Source organism: Muscardinus avellanarius (genome assembly GCF_963383645.1).
Source record: "Muscardinus avellanarius genome assembly, chromosome: 7".
NCBI lineage: Eukaryota > Metazoa > Chordata > Mammalia > Rodentia > Gliridae > Muscardinus > Muscardinus avellanarius.
Genome location: NC_137793.1, coordinates 21661448 through 21682503, shown reverse-complemented (window position 1 = coordinate 21682503; position 21056 = coordinate 21661448). Strand labels below are relative to the sequence as shown.

Sequence of the window (21056 nt, the reverse complement as noted above, 5' to 3'; positions counted from 1 at the left end):
TTCCAGAGAACCTACCTGTTATTCAGTCATCCACTCTTGCAGGAAATGCCCTCTTAGCACCTACAGTGAGCTGAAAGGAGGCCTGGGAGCACATGGCACTGCATGAGATAGCACCAGCCCCTGTCTCCCTGGAGTTTACAGGGTAGTGGGGGCAATGCACATTAAATAAATATGTACACAAATGATTATTTAATGACAGCTGCAGTTTGTGTCATAAAGAATGTGATGAGAATGTAAAATGAGAGTCCTGACATGCTTGCTCTTGCACTGGGAGTGAAGAGAGAGTCACTTCAAAGACTCCTTAAGTCACATTTCAGCAGGATGTGGTGGCGCATGATTGTAATCCCAGTACTTGGGAGCCCAAGACAGGAGGATCGCATGTCTGCGGACAGCCTCAGCTGCTTAGTAGGGGTTTCTGCAATGCAGGGAAACCCTGTTTCAAAATAAAGAAAACAAAATAGGGCTGGGGGTGTAGCTCAGAGGTAGAATGCCCCTGGGTCCATCCCCAGTAATGCAAAAATAAATAAATAAATAAATAAATAAATAAATAAAGTGACATTTCAGATGGGGCATAGAGATGAACAGGAATTGTTTGGGTCATGGAGGAAAGACAAGATTCAGGATTCAGGTAGACAGGCTGTTTGTCCCAAGGCCCATCATCCACACGGTGCCAGACTCACCAAGAGAATAGCAAAGGGCAGTAAAGACAGACTTTTCCTAGACTGTCTCCTCCTGAGTACTCAGCCAGGAGTTTGCAATCAGTGACTATGTTCTCTTCTTTTTCAGGAGCTCCTTGCCTGTTTGCAAGAACTGCCCAGGCTCAGATGTTGGCCCCCTGACTAAACAAAAAGCGTTCCTGGCTTAACGTTCCAGCTGTAGACATCACACACTTTGCCCACATGTGAACTTCAACTGAGACACTGCAACAAGGGACTCTGCCCTCTGAATGTCCCCGATGCCTCAATCCTGTCCTGGTCACACCCCACTGAGTTTTGAGAGGCTATTGAGGAAGACAAATTTCCCTCACTGAAGAACAGGAAAACAGCATGAAAGAAAATAATGGCTCTGAAGGAGGAATTTGTGATTGACATGAATGGGGATGTTACCTTAGGTGCATCATGCATCACCAAAGAAGCAAACCTCCAGGTCATTTATTTCTCTGCCCATTTACATGCTATGGCAAGAAGATGTGTTTAAGTTTTCCATGGCTTTACACTGAAAATTGATGCTCTGGGTTAGAAAGCCATATGTTCTAGATGTGGCAGCTTTCCTTTGGAATTCACACAGTGGGGATGTGGCACTAACTCCCAGACAGTACTTTTCTTGTCTTTTTGTTCAAGACAGCAAGCTTCTTCCAAGACCAGAACTGCCCCATGTCCTCCCCTAATAAACAGCCTACCAGCTCTCCTGGAAAATCAGATGTTCAGTAGTTAGCCTAACTGTTGTTTCTCTATGTAGCAATTATGACTGGAACAGAATAATATTTTCACAGCAGGGGAAGCACCTCAGACAGCTCCTTAGGAGAATCTACAGACTGGGAATGGCCGGCAAGGCATCCTTTAGTAAGAGGAGAGAACCACTCCATCTTAGCTGGCAAGTCTCCTTGTCTGAGATGCCATCATTAGATGCTGCTCCAAAGACCTAAGAGAGATGTGTCCAGGAGAAGTGTATTACTCTGTTCCTATCCACTGAGGCTCGATGGCCCAGCAAAGCATGAAAGTGAGGCCCGTGCTCCTGAAGCGGAACAGCCTGGAGTCGGTGGAGCTTGTGAAACCTCCTCACCACCGCAGGAGCAAATCGCAGCAGGTGCGCTTCAAGGAAGATGGGACCGCTAAGAATCCCACTGGCCTAGCTGAGGGTGACAGCCAAGCTCCTGAAGACCCAGCTGTGATGGGGAAGATTCAAGTGTCCAAGCACCATCACTCTCCCACCTACTCGCTGTCCTTCCCCAGGTCCCAGAAGGCAGGGGGCTTTCAGAACATCGCCATCCAAACCTCCCCCAGTCTCAGGAAGCATTTCCCAGTTTTCAAAAGGAAGAAACTCACAGCTAGCAAGTCCCTGGTGGAAATGCCGACAGCATCCCCAAGTGCCATCCAGGTCAACGGCAACCTCTCTGAGCAGGACATGGTGTCTTCTGACCTTGCCTACTTACGGCTGGCTCAGCATCTTGAAGATGGACCTCGGAGGGTCAAAGTATCCCACCCATGTCTCCCTAGGATGCCCAAGGTACAAAGCAATGGGCCTGTTAGCATATGCTTGGAAGCTGGGACTTGGAGGGCCTCAGAGAAAGCGACAGCTGCCATTCAGGTCCCAGATGATATTTATCATAGTCCTTCTTGGGAAGCTAGAAAGTCTACTCTCAGCCCAGACAGATCAGCTGAAACAAGCAACACCAAACCCCCTTTGGTTGACTTGTGTCCAGGTGATGGGAGAAGGATACTGACGTCAGATTTAGAAAGATCCCCTTCCTGCTTAAATACCACCAGTGGTGCCAACTATACATCGGGCACAGGGAAACTGAAGCCCCAGTCGCTTTTGCCCAAAGACAACTCCGATGACAAAGTCCCTGGCCCGCTGTCATCAAAGGAGACCTGTGTTCCCTCACCTCCACAGACTCACGATTCTCCTGTTCCAGGCTCCCACAGCCAGCCAGCCCACCCAGGACAAGTCTCCAACTGTCCAGCGTCAAGTGACAGTCACCAGGACATGACATCATTCAAAACTAGCAGTGCATCCAAATCTGCCCCTGTGTGTCAGGAGCAGGTAAAGAACCCCAGTGGGTCAGACACCCTAGAGTTTCAGAACTGCTCAGGAAGCGATCACCTCCCCTCCTCTCTTCCGAGGAGTGAGAGCAAGATTCAGAGCAACAGGGAGATTAGTGGCATTAATCAGATTCACCTGGCGCAGGGCGAGCTCTGCGACCTCCAAGGCCGGCTGCAATCCGTGGAGGAATCTCTGCACTCGAACCAAGAGAAAATTAAAGTCCTTCTGAATGTAATTCAAGACTTGGAGAAAGCTCGAGCTCTCACTGAAGGGTACGGTGAATGTTTTGATATTAAAAACTGTGAGGTGAAGGCATTCAGATGGCAAGAGCCAGAACACTGGTTCCCAACAGTGAAATGTCTCTAAAATGTTTGGGGTCTGTTGTTTCCCCAGCTTTCAGCCAATGGCCTCCCTTTGCTATGATTGCCTATTATTTCATTCTAGGCTTTGGCGGGTTGGGTGGGTCTCCATTGCTATTTGCTTTTTTTTTTTTTTCTGGGTATCAACAGATTGAAGAGAGCGAAGAGTGATTATACATGATTTTTTACAAAGATACAGTTGATAAACAAAGGGGAAACATAAGAGGCTTACACCAGCCTCTTAGTGAGCTACTGAATTTGCACAGCCTTTAGTGTTGTGTGTTCATTTTTCATAAAGGACTCGAGGTGGCCATGAAGCATATGGCTTACCTTCCTCTCTGCTGGCCACTTTGACTTGGGCTGGTCCATCGTGGACAGACTCAGGAGGAACTGAAATAAGATTACAATTCTATAAAGAGAAAAAGGTCACCAAATGCTTTCCTGAGTGACTCAGCACTGTGGGGAGGGGCAGGCAGTGACCTGCATGGTGTGGACTGCTCTTGTCCCTGCAGAAAGTGCTCTAAAGATCTAGAGAAAGTGACTGCTAAAACTCATCTAAAAGTGTCCCAGAGAGAAGTAATTAGCTGGCATTTGCTGTTAGGGATCAGAATCTACATTGCTTTAAAAGAGAAAACACTGTGATAATGCAGAGAGGAGTGCAGTGAACCAAGGAGCCAGGAGTCTTAAGAATCATTTCTATCCACTTATAAAATCCCTCATCTTCCAGGATGGTTGAGAGCAGAAAAACTCCTTCAGATCTGAAAATGTTTAAAGATGTATAAAACCCCAAAGTGAGGTCCCAGTGTCACACTTTTCTTGCTTCCTGATTTATATTCGCCACACAACTTCTGGTCATCGTGAATATTGTGCCATGGGGACAAAGAAATGAGTTGGTGGAACGTGTGGGTCCCCACGGCCTTTGCCAATAGATTTACCTGGCAAACACTCTGTCTTGCAGGCGCAACTTTTATCGAACGGGCCAAGATCTCAATAACTGCAGCACCTGTCAGAACACGGCGTGCATCATATACAGGTACCTGGCCACAACAGAGGCCTGTCCCATAGCGTGTGCAAGTCATGGGGTCCAAATAACATTCTAGTAAACTTTCTTAAATGCATGAAGTCAAGAGAAAGGCAAAGACAAACACTTGAGTCTTAAGAGGTAAAGTGTTTATGAGATGTTGTCACTTGGCTCTGAGACAAGGATTGCTTTGCTTGGCCCTCTTATCTATGAGCAAATCCCTTCCATAAAATCATCCTTATGCTCAGAGAACTTTAAGTCCAAGCACTGTGGTGAGCCCTGTGTGCACACTTGCACCTCATTTTGGGATGATACATTATGAGGGGGGTGTTATGATTCTCAGTGAAGTTCAGCCTGGCTCATATAAGACACTGTTTTGAGAGAAGGATCTTTTTTTTTTTTCGTGATATCAATTGTTCTATCAATTGTTCTATCACATTGCCTCTCTATCACATTGCGGTCATTATCTTTTACCTGGCACTTGCTACAAGTCAAGAACTGTGCTAAGCATTTTGTGTTTATTTCTAAACACACCATCCTCCCAGCAGGGGCAATGTTGCTGCAATCAAATGGTTTTTATAAGAAACAAATGGGATCCAGGTGTGGTGGAGCATGTTTGTAATCCCAGCATTTGGGAGGTTGAGACAGGAGGATTGAGGTTTGCAGATAGCCTCAGCTACTTAGTGAGGCCTTTTGCAACTCAGTGAGACCCTGTTTCAAAATGAAGAATTAAAAAATATGGCTGGGGTGTATATCAGAGTTAGAATGCCCCTGGGTTCCATCTCTAGTACTGAAGAAAGAAAGAAAGAAAGAAAGAAAGAAAGAAAGAAAGAAAGAAAGAAAGAAAACTACATAGTTGAACTGTATGTACAGTCAAAGATCTGTGTTTGAATTCTCAAGTCTGATGTTAGCTAACTTGACTTGGCCTTAGTTTCTTTATCTGTAAAGTGGGAACTGTGATCCCCATTGAGAGCTGCCATGAGCACCAAATGAGATAACATACACTGAGTGTCTTGTAATGCAAACCTCTGTACAAATCCAAAGTTTATCACTGTTATTACTAGAGAGAGCAATGGCTTCCCAGCTGGAAGTCTACCTTTGGTGGTATAGTGGATGAGTGGTCAAAAGTGGTTATTTCAGTCGCTAACATCTAATTTTGTTTGACAAAAATGTTGGTTTTGTTTTCTGCATTATTCTTTTTCCAATAAGAATAGCACCTCAGGACCTGGGCAGACTGCAGCCCAGTTGGGTTGCCCATATCTTCTTTTAGAAACATCTTCCTTCTCCTGATAGCATCCTGGGATTTCATCCTGATAAAGCACCATGTGCGTGGAACCCTGCTAATACTTAGGTAGGGCTGTGGACATTTGCTCATTGAACCTGTCAACTCTTTGGGTAAAGGATCTATGGGATCACATGTTTTTGCCAAACAACAGAAAATTTAGGACTAGCCACATACACACACACAAAAATTACATTTACCTCAATGTGAACTCCCTTTCAGAAAAGGGAACCCGAGGAAGCATTTGCAGCATTGAAAAGTATCTGTAGGCAATTATCCTTTGCTACTTTTTTCTCCTTTTTTTAAGGTCTCCTATCTTAATCAAATATTCTAATCACTAGAAGGACAAAAATTATTAAATATCTAGACAGGGAAGACAAACACTACTTCCCATACACAAGAAGAATTAAGTTGAACTAACTTCCATTTACATTTTGAACAGTCTCTCTTCAGATAGCTACATGATTATTTTCTATTAACTTAAAATGATTTTTTATTTGGTCTATGTAAGTAAAAAGGGCAAGTGGTCATTTCCTGATGTACTGTGAGTTTCATGATCTAAACTTGGGCAAGTCATTTCTGGCCTCTGAGTCTTCTCTTTGACAAAGAGACTCTAATTAGACAGTCCCAATGGTCCATTTTAGTTCTGACATTCTGTTATTCCAAGCTGAATTAAAAGTGGCAATATTTGGTTAAACTCTGACCTTCCAACAAGTCTGGAGATGTTTACATTTTCCCTGTACTTCCTCCAGACATCCTGAGCAAACATTCTAAATTAAGTTCCACCCCTGGCTGTGTTAGCAAGCCTCCAAGCACACCTGCCTTTCCTGAAGAACATGTGTTGTTTGCATGCATTCCTCATTGCCATTCAAAGACAGGCTCTCTGCCCAGACAGTATCTGTATCTGTATTGTAGCTAACCACTGTGAAGGAGCAGGCAATTAATATGATGAAAGCAGAGAGATCAGAACAGCATCCCCATCATAGCAACAGTAGAAAGATGAGAGATGTCATTAAAAAAAAATCTCAAATGACTTCAGACTTGTGTTGTGTCCTGGAAAGTCAGATCTTAGAAACCAATGAATAAGTGATGTGAAGTACTCGTCCTCAGGCCTCGTTAAGCTGCGGTCCCTCTCCCTGATGACTGACGGGCCCAGGCCACATCACTGTGCATAAAGCACGTGGGCGCTTGATGGATTGCCCACTGGGCCTTCTGCTCTGGAGATGTCACTGCTAAGTTAGCAACACATAAGGTTTCCTAAGTGGTGTTTCCCACAGGCCCTATCAGCCAAGGGCAACTGGGAGGAGGTCATTTAGTTCTACCCAACTCCTACTCTCCATCCCTAAGTTTTCTTGGTTGCTCCTCTTGCCAGGGATCACTCAGACCCTATATCACCAAGAATCACTGGAGTAAAGATTTCATGCATGGCTCTCAGGGGGCTTCCAGGGATTCCATATACCAGGGAGAAATACTCCTTTGAGTTTCTCTTTTTTTTGGTGTTCTGTTTGTTTGTTTGTTTGTTTGTTTATAGTACTGGAGATGGAAGCCAGGGGTATTCTACCTCTGAGCTATACCCCAGCCCTATTTTTTATTCTTTATTTTGAAACAGGGTCTCACTGAGTTGCAAAAGGCCTCACTAAGGAGCTGAGGCTGTCCTTGTATTCTCCTGTCTCAGCTTCCCAAATGCTAGGATTACTAGTATGCACCAACATGCCTGGCTCCCTCTGGTTTTTTTTTTTTTTTTTAACTGAGCACAGAGGGAAGTGGGTGGGAATTGGTTGTAAACCTTAAGCTGCTTCCAGGCTGTTTAAGTCTCCCTTCATTTCCCCCACCTCTCCTTAGTTTCAAGCCTAGGACAATTTACCTAAAGGGTTGAGTGAATGCCACAAATGATACCCATGATTAGATAACACTGAATTACTTAATGAGAAAGTTGTTCTCTTTTCAAATTTATTTCAATCCTTTTGATTATCCAGAGGCAAACTGTATGTTGGGTGCTACAATGTCTTTAAACTCTTTTTTTTGGGGGGGGGTATTGCGATTCCTAGAAGCCCTTCTACCTCCGGGCTACACTTCCAGATCTATTTTACTATTTCATACTTTTTTTTATTTGGAAACATTTGGAAACAGGGTCTCTTAAGCCAGAGAGATCCTCCTGTCTTCACCTCCCAAGCACGGGGATTACAAGCGTGTGCCACCACGCCCAGGCTTTAAACTCTTTTCTAATTCTTGCTTATCACATTTCTTTGCAAAGAGAGAACAGGTCTGAGGTTCATAGCCTGGAGCACGCAACAGTATCTAGCCAGAATGTAATCATTTTTAATTTTTTTTATTGAAGCTTTTAACTTTTCAAACTAATCCTCTTAAATATTTATGGTAAGTGATGCAGGTCTCTCTTTCAAAAGTGTTATTCCCTGTTTTGTATAATTGATTTTTAAGTTTAAAAAGTGGATTGATTTAGAGAAAAAAAGGTTAAGTAAATAGTTGTGCAGATGATGTGGGGAATCTCACAAGAGCCATGAGTGTGGTGACCCACTCACTGACTGAAGCTTAGGAACTGGTGCCCTAAGGAGCTAAGTGCTTGTCTTCTTGCCAAGGGCATGAGGTCCCTCAGCCGCCCCTCCTCCTTCCCTCGCCCCATTCTCTGCTCTTCCAGCCATCTCTCTGCACTTATCTTTACATTCACTCTAAAAATAGTCAGCAGAGCCTCTTTGGAGGACTTTGACTATATGGTTCATGCATTTCTTTACTGGACATAGTTCCTGGGGGAAAAAAAATCTACTTGATTTTAGTAATAAAATCCTCCTAGTGTTTCAAGAGAAAAAAATAAGTCTTTCCCAGAAAAAAAATTTTTTTTCATCTACCATCCAAGTACATTGCTGAGGAAATAGATGAGAGCAGGCTGCAAACCTGCTATTTTCAATGGGTCAGGGAGAGATAGGCCATGTAAAATCTGAAAGGTGCTTGCAAAGAGAGAGAAACAGAAGAGTTTATCTGGGGTTTATCTGGACCGGCTGCTCCTCTCCTCATCCTCAGCATCTTCCCCATTGCTTCAGCTGCACCCACAGAGTTTAACTTTATTTTTGTTGCACCACTTCCCCCACCTCTTTCCTGCGATGTGTAGGTGTATGTAAGTGTTTTATATATATATATATATATATATATATATATATATATATATACACACACACATGCGAGTTTCAACTAACTGCAAATACCTCCACTTAATTGGGGAAGAGCCAAATGAGTGATGTGTGCGTGTATGCCTCTACCATCTTCTACCCCATTAAAATGTAGGACTAAAATGCACCGATAAAAATTAAAATACATAAATAATTTTTAAAATATGTATTGGTTAGATTCATGCTACTATAAGAACATATCTGAGGCAACTAAGCTATAAAGAGAAAAGTGTTATTTAGGTCATGGCTCTGGCGGCTCCTGTTCATGACTGGGAAGCCCCATTGCTTCTGGCTTCTAGTGAAGGTGGCATATCGTGACAGGGCTACATGGGAAAAACAAACCACTTGATCATGAGGCAGAGAGAGACTAAGAGTCTAGAGCCCCATAACTTCCTCTGAGGATACCTTCCCAATAACCTAAGGACCTCCTATAAGGCTCCACCTACTAAAAGTCACAGCACCTTCCAATACTGCCATACTGGACACTGAGGTTTTAACATATAGACCCTTGAGGGACACTCATCCAAACCATAGAAATCTCCCAAGGTACCCCAAGTTCATCATATCCCCAAACACACCAATATCCCCCACAAACTGGATTCCCTTCATAATTCTTACTTTATTCCACATCATTAACCATGAAGCAGTTCCACAAAGATATACAATACCCAACCCCTGACTCACTCTTCTTCACTATGCACATCGAATTAGCTACCAACTCCACCTAGCCCCTCCAATATGACTCCCTGCTCTGGCCTTGCAAGGGCCTCATCATTTATCACTTAAATGTTGGCTATTTTTTTTTTTTTGCCATGTGTCCCTTTTGCCCATCCCAAATAATAACAACTTAAAACAGAATCTCTATGTTATTCTCCTGCTAAGTAATCATGCTCCGGTCCTATTAATTTTTTTTATAATTTCTTAAATCCCTTTGACTGTAACACTGAAGCCTTTTTATCTGCTGCATCTCCTTTTCCTCTCTAGCCACAGAGAACTACTTGGCTAAGCCTCCCATCAACCATCTATGCCTTTACATGAGTTCCCTCCCTTTCCCAGAATGTCCCTTCTATGTCACCTTGTCTGGGCATCTCCTAGTTCTCCAAGAAAATCCAGTTCCAAGAATAACCTGCTCCCCTTCCCAAGAAGGACACCATGACATTACAACCCTCTCCCATACCCATGATCCCAATGCATCACAACAGTGTTTATGGGTTTCTCCAGCAAATGGTTAGTAGCTCAAAGTCATAAACCAATGTCTAATATGTAGCTTGTGCTCAGTAGACTCCTGTCAAAGAGATGACTGGCTGGGCATGGTGGCACATTCCTGTAATCCCAGTACTTGGTAATCTGAGACAGGAGGATACCAAATCTGAGAACAGCCTCGGGAACTTAGTGAGATTCTCAAGAACCTAGTAAGACCCTGTTTCAAAACAAAAAAAAAAAAAAAAAAAAAAATGGGGGGGAGGCTGGGCTTGTAGCAAGGGAGAATGCCAATGGGTTTAATTCCCAGTACCACACACACACACACACACACACACACACACACACACACAGAGGAATGACTGCATTAACTTGAGGAGGAATTAAAAGCAGCATAGGGTTTGAGACAGCTGTCTGGATCACCCCAAAGCAAAGTCACTGTTACCATTTGCTTTGCATAATGACATGGAGGGTCTTAATCAGATGTTCTTATTAGGGAAAAAAGACTTCTTCATAGCAGGCACTCAGTGGATTCTTTTGAACTGAATCAAATAATGGCCGAATGTAGTACATGAATTGTCAATTTTAAAATACTTGGAATACTACGTACTTTCAATGAGATGGAACCTAATCAAATCATCTTCTGACGACTCAGAGAGTCTGCTGTGCTTTCATAAAACATTGAGATCCTGGCTTCATGGACACATAGCATTATTACCTAGTACTTCCCAGCTGTGGTGGTAGAGGCAAAACTTGGCTTTGGAGAGCCACAAAACTCCCTCTGTGCTGAAATATTTCTCTTCATTTGTCCAGACTGTCCTGGTTACCTTTAAAGTATTAATCTGTAGGTTTTTTTTTTTTTTTGGTAAAAACATCAAAATCCATGGTGGTAGGCAGAATAGTGCCTGAGATGTTCATATTCCAACTCCTGGACCGTATCAATATGATCTTATCCAGCAAAAGGGACTTTGAAGATGAGATTAAATTAAGGATTTGAAATGGGGAGAATATCCTGAATTGCCTAGGTATCTCAGTGTAATCACAAGGGTCTTCATCAAGGAAAGAGGGAGGCTGGTCAGAGAGTCAGAGAAGATGGGATGATGAGGCAGAGGCCAAAGCCATGTGGTCATGAGGCAAGGAAACTTGTGGCTACTAAAAGCTGGAGAAGGCAGGGAACGTGTTCCCTCACAGAGCCTTCCTTCGGCAGCATGCTGCCTTCAGAGGCCTCTAGATGGATGGTTGTTTGAGTTCGGTGAAACGTTCTATCACTACTTATATAGGCTTCTATCATGGGGCTTTGCATCCACTAAACAGTGTTCTCAAGTTGTGACCATGGGCCCCTGCTTCAGAGTTCCCTGGTTCTCTGTTTGTACTGGTGGTTGCGCTTTACCCCCCACATCTGCTGCATCAGAAGGGGAGGTGGAGGATGGCACTCTGCAGTAGCAGCACTTCCTGGGAAAGTCTGAAGCCTGATGAACACTAAACAAGGTAAAATCAGGATCTTGAGTGAAGAAAATGATAACTGGTTTCCTAGAAAATTTTGTAACAACCAGTCCATTAATAGAAAATTCTTGCTCATAAAATAGTTCAGAAACTAGCATTTATTTTTAATGCATCCTTGGAAAGAGGAGTTAACTTTCTTCTTGGCTTTGATTTTAGGATTAGCTGGTCATACACAGATCTAATTATATTCATAAGATGCAGGTAGAATGGGGACAAAGGAGAGGAAAAGGAGAAGAGGAAACTTGATCTTGGAGTAAGTATATTTCCTGATGCCTCCTGTTTCCAATGAGAAGGGGAAACCATCCTGTCTCAGGCTCTTCTGGGGCCAGGCTTGCTTTATGTACTACTTAGGGAATTAAGCTTTGTGTTCCTCCCACATCTTCCTCATCTGAGATGAGGAACCGATTGGCAAGCCAGGCTGACATTTCTCCTGAAATTAAGGTTAAGAGCAATGAAAGCCCAATTCTCCTCCCCAACTGGGAATCCAAATGCTGGGCACTTCCCTGCAGTAAGTCCCAGAGGATGCACTGCAGACACCTGATAGGATGTGTGCCAAGGACTGACTATCCCTACCAGTTTCCCCTTCTGGAGAGGGCTGTGATCACGCCACACACACGAACCTAGGAAAACACCTAAGGTTAAGTACCAGGCTAGAACTTGCCATCTCCATCACCATCCTGTCGTTCCCACAAATTCCACAGACCACAAGTTGCATCATCATCATCATCATCATCATCATCATCATCATCATAATTATTATTATATATTGACATTTTCACAGTTAAAATTCTTCTGAACCAAACTGAGAAGTAGTTAACAAATATTCAAAAGGAGACACTCTGCAGGAACCCCCATCTGTCCCTATCAGCCAACAGCTTTGTTCCTGGATCTTCCTCTCACAGTTGTTATAGTTACAGTGTATGACATGGAGGCTCCCTGGGACATGAACCACATGTGCACCCTGTGAGAGAAAAGCAAGAGCTTTGTCTTGTCCACAAAAGACAGGCTCAGGAGAGCCAAGAGAACACCTGGGGTCATACAATTGGTGGTGCCAAAAGGCCCTCTTAACTTTCCTTCTGTGGCCACTGGGCTTTAGCCTTGCCTGCCACTTAAAACTATTACCTAACCAAAGAAAAAGGCCTTTCTCTACAAATTGCAATATGCACTCAGTCCTATGGGTTTAGCAACCAACCTTCCACCTAAATTATTTAGTATTTTTCCTTTTGTCTGCTCATGACGCTCTCCCAGAGTGGTGCCAGGTGAACTGTGAGAGCCAGCTTTCTAGCCATAGTCCTCTCTCTGACCAGCAATGGAGCCCACAGTGAAAAATAATTACAAAGCACACAGCAGATTGTGCCTTCTAGTAATCGCAGGTGCATTTGTGGCTCTCATTAAATTCCAATACGGGCTGAGCAACACCAATTCAAACTGTGGGACGTGCACATCATGGAAAATCCACCCAGCATCCCCAAACAACCAGCCACAAATAAAGCTTAATTTGTCTCTTTGGGAAACAGCCATAGAGTTTGGGGTACAGGTGAAATTCTGAGAGCCTTGGCAGGTTGATGGCTGAGACATTTATTTGTCTCTATTGCTTAATTCCCTCAATGGCTTTATCCCTTTCTTCTTTTCCCTTGGATGTAAGAGAAGAGAAGGATTTACAGTCTCAGCAATTTATCTGCAATAAAAAATGAAACCTACTTTAATGCATTAATAGCTAAAGAGGTTGAAACATGCCATAAACATGAAATTAAGCAAGTTGAGTATTTCACAGGAATAACAAACGAGTGCTGATGGCAGAGGCCACAGTGACCATGCAGGAATCCGATCTTTATTTCTTTGTCATATTTATACAAAAAGCATTTCCGTTTGTCGAGCCTGCCACTGTGTCGAGCATTCTGGTAACACTGTGCACGCGTCATCTCACTTTAGACTCCCTAAGGGCCCAAAGTGCGAGCAGGATCATCATTCCCAGTTTACAGATGAAGAAATTGAGACTCAGAGGTTGAGTGTGTTGCCCAAGATCCAAGGCATCCAGGGTACCAACTTAGATCCTAGATTCAGGAGAGTCTATCATCCTTCTTCCCTTTTGACTTTGCCTCCAGGGTGAATATGCATGTTACATTTCTCTGAAATGACTGATCCTTTCTGAGGGATTACTATGCTTCTTGTCACAGTGCCTTAAACTTCCTTCAAAGATACTATCAGCAGTGCAGATTCCTATAGACTGGCCCTGCTTGTTTACATGCCCAGAGAACCTGCAATTCTCTGAGGACTCATTGGCAGATAGATGCCTGAGAAGGGTTGTGCTTGCCAATTTGAGATGGCTGCAAGTTGTGAATCTCAAAATTATGTCCTGTAAATAATGAGCAAACTCGAGTAAATTTTAGGAAGAATATCTTTTCCAGACTGTTTGGGGGCATATACACTGAAATCCTTACTTTCCTATGTGGGATGATTTACCCAAGTGGACAGAAACCAAACTACCTAAGCAGTATTCATCCATTCTTACAGATAATTCTTTAAACAACAAAGTTATAGGGTCCAATAAATTTGTGTCCGCTTGGGTTTGGTGGTGAGAAGGACACAGAAACGTCCCTGTGGGAGATGGAGAAGAGGTAGAGAGGAGTTTGGGAGATGTTTTGTCTTTAGGGAGCTGTCAACGACCACTCATTGCACTGTAGGGTTTCTGGCAGTAGCACGTCAACATCTCTCTTTATAAAAGAGCAAGAGTCGCCTGTAGAGGGAGTGTGAAGGTATCAGCAGCCAATCCTAGACTCAAGATTACTGATCTCCAATGTGACCTTAAAAAAGCTGCCTTCTAGCCAGGTGTGGTGGCGCATGCTTGTAATCCCCGTGCTTGGGAGGCAGAGACAGGAGGATGGCACAGGTTCAAAGCCAGCCTCGCTGGCTTAAGAGACCCTGTTTCCAAATAAAAATATAAAAAATAGGTGTCTGGGAGTGTAGCCCAGAGGCAGAAGAGTTTCCAGGAACCCCAATACCACCAAAAAAAAAAAAAGAAACAAAGAAAGAAAAAGCTGCCTTCTAAGGTATGAATTTCTTTTTTGGATATGCAGCCTCACTTGCAAAGTTGCCCTGAAATCTAGAGAGAATATTGCAGAGTAGACTGATCTGCTAGACCATAAAGGGTCCCCCATGCAGCCTGGCCCAGCTTTTCTGTGGTTCCAAAGAGTGCCAGGCCTTGATCACCACCCACCCAATACCTACATACCTCTGACAATCCAGAATTCACACAGGTACAGATATGTTTCTATATGCAGTATGTCATACCTTTAGGGATAGACCCTTAGAGTTCATATCAGGACTTTATCACTTACTAGTACATGCATTTGGCAGAATATTTAACCTCTCTGCTTCAGTTTTCTCATTTAAAAAATGAAGATAATATCTATTTTATGGGGCTATGAGAATTATGTACAAAAATGAACTAAACTTGCCTATAGTATCTGTAATATAGATTTCACTCCACGAGTGATGGTTATTCTTCTATCACAGTTATGATTATTACCCATTAAATTACTATGTGCTCTAATTGAGTGGGGTCCAGGTACTCATCTTTTTTTTCTCCTGAGATGATGGTCCTGAAAGAGCCAGGCTCTTAGTAGAAATATTTGATCCATTTTCATACAAAAAGTGCAAAGGACTGGGAGTCAGGAAACCAAGTGTTATGGGTTGAACATCTGTATCCCTTCAAAAATTCCTATGTTAAATCCTAATACTCAGTGTCCTGGCAATTAGGAAGGGGGCATCTGGGAGGTGATTATGAGATTAGAGATTTCATAATCATAGACAAGAATGTGCCTTTATGAAAGAGACTCCAGAGAGTTTGTGCCCTTTCTACAATGTAGGGTTATAGAGAGAAGACAGCTAGCCATTTGTGAACAAGAGCACAAGAGGGTCATCACCAGTCACTGAATGTATTGGCACTTTGAACTTGAACTTCTCAGTCCTCAGACCTGTGAGAAATAAATTCCTGTTGGCTAAGCCACTCATCTATGGTACTTTGTTAAAGCAGCCCAAACACTAAGTTGAGATCTCATCATAATTCTCACTGCGACTTTTCTTTGCCGACTTGCTTAGTCTGCTAAATGGGCATATCCACCTTCCCATCTTCCTGGGATATCCTGAGGATAAAATGAACACACATTTCTGAAGTGTTTTAAAAATTTAAAGGTGATATATAAAAGTGAGAGGTTTCTTTTTATTTATTTTTGTTTCTATATAAACTTGCATCTCCTTTTGAATCAGCCAACTTCTGATCTACCACGATTTCTGGGCTAAAACCCAACTTCTGCTTGCCCAGCTAAGCTCCTTTGTCTAGAACCTAGCTCTGCTTTGTTCACACATTTATATATTTATCAGGTTTTATTTTTCTACCTGCTCGTTACTTTTTCTTCATCCAGGCGTAGAACTCTCATTGCTTTCAATTATTTAAAAAAAATAATCTGCTTTTCACTTAGCATGGTGGCTGGAGTATTGATCTGTCAGCTGGATTAGTGAGGCACCCTCAGGAGGAAAAACCTGAGTTCTCATTTGTTCTTGGTTTACATACAGCTCACTTTCTCAATGCTATGTGGCATCAGGCTCAGGCTTGTCATTGGATATGAAGGGCTCAAAGGCTCCCCAGAGAAATGGACATCCCTGAACCTGGGTTCCTGTATCTTGTGCATCCTGGGAAGATCAACCTCACCCACCATGACTGGTCTAAACTCTCTGAATGGCTTCAGCCCTAAATCCTGTATTGTAACAAATTCTTGCCCCTACTATGCTCCTGGGTTCTGCATAAATTAAGCACCCAGTACTCATCTTTCTTCTTATGATTCTGCATGGGATCTAAAATGTATAAAGGATGTGGATGGTGGAAGATGGTAGCAGGTGAGAAGGTCTAAAGTATCAAAGGAAAAAGAGAAAGACAGGTAAGGATGGAAAGGTTGTTGGTGTTCTACCATGATTTCTGGGCCAAAACCCAAAGCAGAGAGTTTATAACAGCCCTCTGCTAATAATTTACTCGAATTCCCATAAAGTTGGAAATTTACTCCTCTTCTCAAGGATTTGATAACTATTGTGTGGGTGGGTATCTCCTCTTTCCTCTCCCATCTAAAGATAAAGCAGATGAGGGAGCAGGGTGCTGGCTTCTCCCCCTTTATAAGATAGCTGCCACCAAAGCAAAACATATTCCCTGTCCTCCCCTCAAAAGTAATTAGTAGTTTGTCAAACATATGAAAGAAGAGAAAAGTGACAAGTTTCCTTTATATTAATAAATTGTTTTGGCCTAAAAAACATTAATCAACTCCTTTCCAAGACACACGCACACTTCTCTATCGTCTACTATTTGCCTGGCCTTGAAAAGAAAGTCATTCTCAATCCCCTTTAAATTACCAAGACCAGTGGAGGCAGTCATAAGAGGGGTGATGGGAACTCCCTAAATCCCAGTGATTATAATGGGACCCTGCTGTGTTTCCATAGAAACATAAAGAGCATATACTGTATTAATCTCTGAATGTACACAGAGGGGAGAGGTGAAGCGCAGCACTGCAGGCAAGGTATGATCACCAGGAGCTAATGGGGAGGTGAGGAGGTGAGGCTTTGGGTTCCTAAGGCAAGGACTTAGTGGAGAAGACAGGAGTGACTGCACCTGTTATCATGTCTTATTTGTACGCTCACCCAGTGAGGCAGCTGCCATAACCTCCACATTGAGCTGGGTGATAGAAAGGTCACCAGCCAGTGAGTGTTGCAGTCTTGGTCCATTTCTGAGTGTTCGACTCAAAAGCCATCACTCCATCCTTTGCATTGAGCTGTGCTTCAAGGTGTTTATGTTCTGTCTCCTGGTTTTATTCTTCCCAGGTCTGCCAAGTACACATTCTAAAATTACCTACCATTTTTTGTCCTAATAGGTATTAGGACACCTATAAATCTTGGCCAACTCAGGTGGTTTGTTATCGTTGTTTGTTTGAATTATAAAGTCAGAAGTTTCCTGTATAAGAATAGAAAAAGGCAGCTGGTGGTGCATGTGTCTGCTCATATAATTTGGAAGGAACATATGGGTGAAGAACTGGCAAGAGGGGTAGTTGAGAGAAATAAGAAGCATATTTTGAAATCAACTGTTAGTTTAATCACCTATCTAAAGTACTGGGGTGGGGTGGGGTAAGACCCACAGGGATAGTATCCAGATCTGTCTGGTTTTCTGTTGTGTTGTTGGAACCTAGCACAGTGTTGAGCTCAGGGTGGATGGATTGATGCATGGATGAATGCATAGATAGGCTGTTCTATACCATGTAATAGGGAAACCCATTCTCTTTAACTCTATAGTGGAGGTTGGTTTTTCTGCCCCAGTAGGTAGGACAGGGCTATTTTAAGAGCCAGGGAAACTGTGGCTATAGCTGTTCCTGGCCTGTGAACCATGCATGCTGCCATTGCTGTTGGGGCGTGAGAAGCAGAGCTTGCACTTACCACTTTATAGCCCTTCCTGGGTGCAATGCAGAGATTGCTGGAGATGACTTCCACAGTCTCTGAATCCACCTCATTTTTTTCTACTGGGGAGACTGAGGTGCACATGATGCAGACAGAAATTCATTCAGCCCCCAAAGACAAATTGGGGTGCAGGATTGGCAATGCCTCCAAAAGCAGGGACTCAGTGTGTGAGTTTATGTATGCTTCTGACCTGGTAAACTAACCTCTGTATAGATGTTCTCTAATAGGTACTCATTGGGCTATCATTTACTGAGGACACAGACACTGGGCTAGTAGCACCAGGAGGCCAGGGAGAATGTCAGTCTGTCTACCTTCCCCAGCACCTAGACACATGAAAGATGCTCAAACAGTGTCTGTTGAATGACAGGCTGGAATGCTTGAACCTACTCTACACTGCACACTGTAGGGGTACATACCATTTACACTTGGCTAAGATCCTCCCTGTCGGTACCATGCTTATTGTGTAGGTGAGGGTTCTGTTGCTTGAAAATGGGAAAAGACATCCCCAAGATTTCATGATCAATAAGCTATGGAGCTGTGCTTTGAAAAACAGGGCCTGTGTTTCACCCACTTCATAGGTCACCCAGCCAGGATTAAGCCCCTATCAGAGGACAGAGGAGGGACAGAAAGGGAAAGGACATAAGTAAAGGAGAGGAAAATCTGGATGGAGACCTTCAAATAAAGAAATGAAATGATTAGACCCCCTCCCCAGTGCTATTCTAGCCATAAACCAGGCCCCCTGCCCTTCTCTCCTTAGTCCTGTCTTCTATCTTGAAATGCTCTGTGACGAGGAACCTTTTGGGGCTTCATTGGCCACACGTGGCAATAGTGATTCGCCTTTGAGGCAGTGTTAACTCTGATCCTGGGATAGCCTGGGGATGGTACACAGGGCAGGTGTCCCTTTAATGATGGCTGCCTTTCAGCTCTTGCTGAGTATAAAAGCTCTAGCCAGCCACATCATATCCCGAAGCAGTGTGGGGTCTTTTGTCCTCCGTATGCATTTTTTATTTTTCCTCCTGGCTGAGTGAGGAGCATGTTCTGTTTTCATGACTCCGCATTTCCTCCCCTTCTCACACCCCCATGCTGGCTCCTCGTCCTTGAGTTTTCTGAGAGCCCTGGGATGAAAGCAGGTAACAAACACATCTAAGAGCTTAAGAGCTTTCCTGTAAGCACCAGCCCTGAAAACCCCTCTGTACGTAAATCTCCCGGGGAGGAAAGTGAACAATTAAGGACAGAGCAAGCTCGCGCCGCCGGCAGGGATAGCTTGCAGGATTCCTTCTTCTGGTTAGACTCTCCGGGTTCTGGAGAGGCTGAGCAGAGCTGAGGCAGGCCCAGAGTCCCTGAGGCCTGCTGCCGGCTTTCCAGAGGTCAGGGGAGCAGCAGCACCCCTCCTCACAGAGCGGAGCTTCTGCTCGAAATCCTAGCACCCTCAGCTCCTAAGGACCCCGGTCCCTGTGGCTTCCTGTCTACCTCACAGGCCTTTGTGATAGCAACATAATACACCTGAGTCTGTTTACTAATGATTCTAAAATTCACAAATGAAATAGAAAATAAGACTGGGAAATGTTTATCAAAAGAGGAATGTTTCAATCTGTCTGCACTGAGGAATACTGTGAGGCGGTCTTATGGGAGACACTGCTGAGCCAAGAAGCAATTCAAAGAGCAAGACGTAGTATTTCAGTAGAGAAGATGTTCATGTAATAGGAATGAACACACATGGAAGGCTTATATCACATACAGCATCTCACTTTGCACATACTAATTCCAAAGAAAGCCTCTGAGATAGAGTGCCACTCTTACCTTCATTTCATAGAGGAAGACATTGAGCTCAGTCTTATTATATATTCCCTTATATTACTTTAATGTTTTAAAATGAGGCAGTTTTCATGCCTAATACAGGGAAACTTAACATTAAGCAGGAGGAGCATCAAATAAATGCAATAAAGAATCTGGATCTAGTATTTCCTGAACACCTACCTTTAGGCTGCCATGTTACACACCTCATTTATACTTAATAACATCTCCGTGAGGGACGCGTTGTAGGTGCCAATTCAATGGATGGCAAGTGGGAGGTTCAGAGAGGTAGAACAGCCTTGCGAAGGCTACACGGTTGCTGGGTCTATAAGGCCCTTCTCTGCCTGTCAGTGATGCTAATCGGCGTGTCCTGATTTGGACTTACTTTCTTTCCTTCCTTTCTCTCTGTGTTTTTCAGTGTAGAGTATGATTTTCGGCAGCAGGAAGGCAGGTTCCACGAGGTTCTGCAGAGTCTGGAGGAAGTGGAGCCAGCTGAGGAGGTACCTTCCCCACCAAAGTCCCCAGCAGAACCCCCAGCCCCAGAGAAGCAGGATTTAAGGCGGAAAACCAAGAAGGTGAAGAAGAAATGCTTCTGGTGGATCTGAGCTCATGGGACCACTGCTCTGCTCTCCCAGGCTCTCCTCTGAGATGGAGAAGTGGCAGCCCACTGGCCTTCTCTGCTTTTCCCAAAGGCTGTGGGCTGGGAGCCCCTTGATCTGCAAAGCAGGAGAGAGGATAGCCTTAGGGCTGGTATGGCCCCCACTGGACACCTGGTCACCACCCTTACTGGAGTGGGTGCCACTGCTCACTGAGGACTTCATGGACACTGGTGTGACCACTTGCTGTATTCCCGTCACACAAGGTCAGACCTCATCTGGGTCTGCTACATCAAGATTCCTATCATGAGCAAAACCCCCATCGAATTTTCTCACACTCCCTTCATGCTAAGTACTTCCTTCCCATGCTGGGTGTGTCAACCCTAAAGAAAAATACATGAATAAATGTTGTGCAAAGCAGGAGGACAGATGAGGGCTAGAAGCAGATACCCCAAGGGGGAAAAAATAGATAAGAAAACTTAGTTTTCTGAGAATATCAGCATATATAAGCACAACAGAAATGAGCAGGGCATAAAAAATGCAAGATCGCCCTGGTGTGCTAGGGCCATTTTCATTTTTAATTAGCCCCTTGATCCCAAATTAAGGAGCTGTCATCTCATGCGATATTGGCTTTATGGTGTGTAGCAGAGTAAGGTCACCCAGCGCACCAGGGACTTGTTAATATGGCCATCCAGTATGGCTGAAATTCAAAGAGGGCTTCAGCAGCTGTAGTTCCCACACCATCATGCCTCTTCTGCCTGGGGCCTGAGACTGCCTGGCAAATGGGTGGAATTTGGTTGAGGCTTAAACTCTGAAGATTCCACAGTTAATTTACCCAGGGTATCAAAGGGCATGAGATTCAGT

At 43.8% G+C, this 21056-nt stretch overlaps 2 protein-coding genes across 2 annotated transcripts in view; one reads left to right on the top strand and one right to left on the bottom strand.

Moving 5' to 3' along the window:
• DOCK2 (dedicator of cytokinesis 2) overlaps positions 1-21056 on the bottom strand; it is a gene marked incomplete at both ends in the record, with an annotated part of 443452 nt that overhangs the window by 201752 nt on the left and 220644 nt on the right. The gene's annotated exons all lie outside the window — the stretch shown is intronic.
• On the top strand, positions 1699-20201 carry INSYN2B (inhibitory synaptic factor family member 2B; the record flags this gene model as incomplete). The annotated part of the gene is made up of 3 exons (XM_080699132.1): positions 1699-3035; positions 4081-4155; positions 20015-20201. 3 exons carry the CDS (start codon positions 1699-1701, stop codon positions 20199-20201), a joined length of 1599 nt encoding a protein of 532 aa, XP_080555258.1.